The following is a 4168-nucleotide window of genomic DNA, read 5'->3' as shown; positions in this document are numbered from 1 at the left end:
CCATAATGTGTAGGTGGCAGAGAAGAGTTTTGTTGCTTGGCAACACTACGGTTTGGTAGCAGTTCTTTTAAGTATGCAGTGTGAGTTTGTCTGAGGTGAAGATGGGCGGTGAGGCCGCGCACAAGAGCTTTTAAAACGAGTTCTAATGCACCTCGAGATGGAGCTCAGTGATGACTGTGTATTTTACCACAAAGTGTCAAATTAAAGTGTCGGCTGCTTCAAATAACACGAGGAATGAGAAGAAAACATGACTTTAGAGACATTTTTTTAATTTGAAATTGACATCGGATCATAAAACAACAGGAACAGATGTGCAAGTACGAGTCCCTCTCCCACCGTTAGAGGGCAGTAGTGCTCTTTCTGAATGCTTGATGTGATATTCTGTTGTCTCATTAAACAGCTGTTTAAACTACCAGCTCTATCCACCTGATAAACCTTCAGTTAAACTAAAATACTTTTTAAACCAGCTCTTAAAATAAAAGTTACTACTGCTGAGGCAACTGAAGCTGTGATCCTGAAGTGTTCATCTTATTTTGGAGCGAGCTTTTACTCGAGAGATATTTCTGACAGGTTAAAAATAGTGCTGAGACATAGATCTCTGTTCAAGAATATATTTGTTTATAAATAGAGTATTTGTTGAATCCAGGGACACGCACAGAGTCTAAAATGGTCCCAGCAGATGGAGCTGGGTCTATGAGTCGTCTGTTTGGCCAGCTCGGTTGCACATGAATTTGGCTGCCAGGGATCCGTATGTTTGAGTCTTTGCCTCAGGCTGCACTTTGTCAGTGCGACTTCTCCCTGTGAACACGGACAGCACAGCTCATTAGACGGACCCTTCTGCCACGGCTGCAGACATTTACAGTCAGCCGGATCCAGGGTCACTGCTGCTTAACTCGTTCCATCTCTGCCTGGGTCGTTTGACGTGACACTGCTGTGTGAGGACACATGATTAAAAGAAAAACATACCAGGAATCATATCCATTGCAATAAAATTGCCATCTTGTTGCTTTATCTTTGGCCTGTTTCTGGCTATCAGGAAAACTCCGATAAAGGACAAAAGACAACTGGAAGAGAGTTTCAGGCAGGGTTAGTGTCTCCTGACTAAAATATTCTTAGAAGCTGCAGTGAAGCAGAGCTTACCCAAACAGGAACATAAAAATATTCAGCAAAGCCAAGCCTTCAAATTCCTGGTAAAATATTATACCTGCAACACAAAAAACACATTATTTTATAGAGAAACAACACAGTTTATCTCACACTTCTTAGAAACAGCTCCAAACATTTTGAGCATACTTTAATGGTGATGGTGATTTCTGCCCTGTTAACAAGGATTCACAAACACGTTCACGTTCGTTTTGCACTTTCATTGTTCACAAATTGGCAGCTGGGACCATCATCAGGCTGAAACAAAAACATTAATTTTCTTTACAGTGGAGCTAAACTAATCTTGAGAGAAATCCACCCACAGATGTTCTTCCTTATAATACAGCTGCAATTTTTTTTGCTCAGAGGAGTCAAATGTGTGTTTTTTTTGCATCGGCAGACAGCAATAGTAAAACAAAGCTTTTTCACAAAAGGTGAGAGTAACGCCACGTATCTTGTGGCTCTGTGTCTCCTGTGATGGCCATGTCCCTGTGGGATTATGGGAAGTCTGAGCAAAGTGTTAAGAAAGAAGCCATTTATCTTCACTGTTACTGGAAACAGACTGACAATACGTCAGATGTGCCGCAAATAAAAGGTAGTTTTGAAAAGTGACGTCCACTCATGCCACTAAAATAGGGTTTTAAATTGTGACAGTGTTTTTTGTTGTACTTTCTGCTTACAGACCAAACCACTTTGAAGAAACCTTTCTTGTTATTTTCTGGACTTCCTGACAACATAACACAAACCTGCCATGACACAGTTCACTGACCATAAATACGCTGAACCTTTTGATGAACAAGGACTCCTGAGTGACGATTGCAGGAGGAACTCGCCACCTAGACTACACCTTGTTACACTGTATAGAACGTTTGACAGTGTTGAATCATGAATGGATTCAACTTGTGACTCATCATGAAATAATGAGGTTCTCTCTCTCTGAAGAGTTTGTGCCAGAGGAAATATAAAAAATCTTGCAGGATGTAGTGGTTTGTTCTGAGTTTCTGAACCAAATCCAGCAATATTTGACAAAACCTGCTTCTGACTTTTGTCTTTGGTTTTCATACAAGCTGAGAGTTGCATGGGTTCTTCATAACTACAAAGACTTTAACAAAGATGAACTCCTAGCTTGCCATTTCCACATGGGGACAAAAGCTTCCAGGTCTCTGGGTACTTTATCAGAGACCTGCGAACTCAATGGTTCTGCACAGTATCTTTAGTTTCCAGGACTGTGTTCTAATGGACAGAGGTTTCTGAGGTTGTTCTTGGGATCTGATGGGGCTACTCTTCCAATATTGGGGTAAAAGCCCCAAGTGCTCTGACCATGAAGGCCTTGACGTTCTACAACTTCTCAATTTCACCTTTCAATCCTTGGTAAATTTTTGTCTTCCTTCTTCTCGATGTTAGAGTCACATGGTTAGCCACCACCTGTTGCAGACTACCAAGAGTGGTGGCAAATGACTGGGCTAAGGTACTGAGGGACTTCCAGATCCAGACTGACAGTCTCCAATGTACACAGTTGGACTTTTCTCTATACTCAGCACAGCGGCCCATCACTCTGATGAGAAGATATTTATGGTCAACAGCAGAGAACTTACCATGTTGGAACCTTACTATACAAGCCAGCCCAACAACAGGTTATATGCTGAGGAATTATAGAAACTTTGAAACACAACATCAGACTGATAAAGGAACAACTTCAGGCCCATTGTTCCAGTGTTCTCGCATTTTATATATTGATGATGTACAACAAAGATGCTATAAAAAGGATAATCCAGGATGACAAGTCATGGGGTAGGAGGACATTATCATCCTTATGTAAAAACCTTGACAATCTGAACATAGCACATGCTAAGTTGAAGCTGAAAAACATGATGAAGCTAAACACCTATGGCCTTCACCCCTTGTCAAGGCAAAGTGATCGTGATACTATATGAAAGTCTGCTAGTAGCAGTGAATCCAGTGTCTGTGATCATGGAGCATGTGGAGCAGCTGTGCCTCCTAAACTGAAACAACCTCAGACATCTCTGTCCTAGGGCCAGCTGAGATCTCATATTGAGCCCTCAACTCTTAGGCCTTTGGTAAAGGACCTGAGCTCCAATGAATTGAAATTGCCCACATGGAAAATATGGATTGGAAAAATTTGTGCACAAGTACTTGGAATGTCTTGAAAATAAAAAGAATGCCAAAATAATCAGTCAGCGATGAACAATAATACCAATATTAACAGTAATAACAAACTCTATTGTCATAGTACACTACAATGAAACTTTGTTAGTGTATTTTCAGAGGCAGCTACTGTGCATGCAGGGTGGACTGGTTTGCTGTTGCTTCAGCAGACTCTGTGGAAGAAACTGTGTGAGTCTGTTGGTGTGGGCTTGCTGGGGTCTGAGCCTGCTGGAGAGGAGGCTGTAATGTCCTGGGTGGGTGGGGTCATTGTGGATCTTTGTGGTCTGCCAGAGGAGGTGACTCAAGTAGATCTCATCCAGGCACGACAGTGGGAAGCTGACAACCCACTGTCCAAAATCTTGTTTTGGATAAAATTGCTATTAACAAATGGTGCATGCATGTGTATTTCCTCCCTTTGAAGCCTCAACCATCATCTTCAGAAGTCACATGATTAGTTCAATATGATCCACCTGTGGACAAATTAAACCTTAAATAATCTCAGTACGTGTACACATCTGTTCTGGTAGCCCCAAGAATTAACACCAGTGCCATCACCTCTAAGTACCAAAAGATACCATCAAGCATGAAGACCAAGGAAATTTTTACACAGGGTTGCGTTATAAAAATGTCCCTAACCTTGAATATCCCACAGAGCACCAATAAATTTGTGATAAGTAAATGAAAATATTATGATCTGGCCAATCATATAGATTTTTTTAATACTCCATTTTTTATCTGGTGTGTTTTTATCTTATTGTTTGTATGAATGGGAGCTACAGACCACCAGATGATTTCCTTCGAGACCAATAACATATCTATCTATCTATCTATCTATCTATCTATCTATCTATCTATCTAT

At 41.0% G+C, this 4168-nt stretch overlaps 1 protein-coding gene across 1 annotated transcript in view; it reads right to left on the bottom strand.

Moving 5' to 3' along the window:
• Positions 1-370: 370 nt before the first annotated feature.
• LOC119410220 (NIPA-like protein 2) overlaps positions 371-4168 on the bottom strand; it is a 59032-nt gene continuing 55234 nt past the window's right edge. The window contains exons 9-11 of the mRNA XM_037677133.1: positions 1141-1204; positions 967-1064; positions 371-798 (exon numbers count right to left, since the gene is read on the bottom strand). Coding sequence (XP_037533061.1) covers positions 692-798; positions 967-1064; positions 1141-1204 — 269 coding nt within the window. The 3' untranslated portion in view covers positions 371-691. The remainder of the gene's footprint in view (positions 799-966; positions 1065-1140; positions 1205-4168) is intronic.

This window comes from Nematolebias whitei, chromosome 5 (assembly GCF_014905685.2).
Source record: "Nematolebias whitei isolate Nwh7 chromosome 5, NemWhi1, whole genome shotgun sequence".
In the NCBI taxonomy this organism is placed as follows: domain Eukaryota; kingdom Metazoa; phylum Chordata; class Actinopteri; order Cyprinodontiformes; family Rivulidae; genus Nematolebias; species Nematolebias whitei.
Note: the sequence above shows the minus strand (reverse complement) of the source record. Positions and strands in the feature narration are given on the sequence as shown.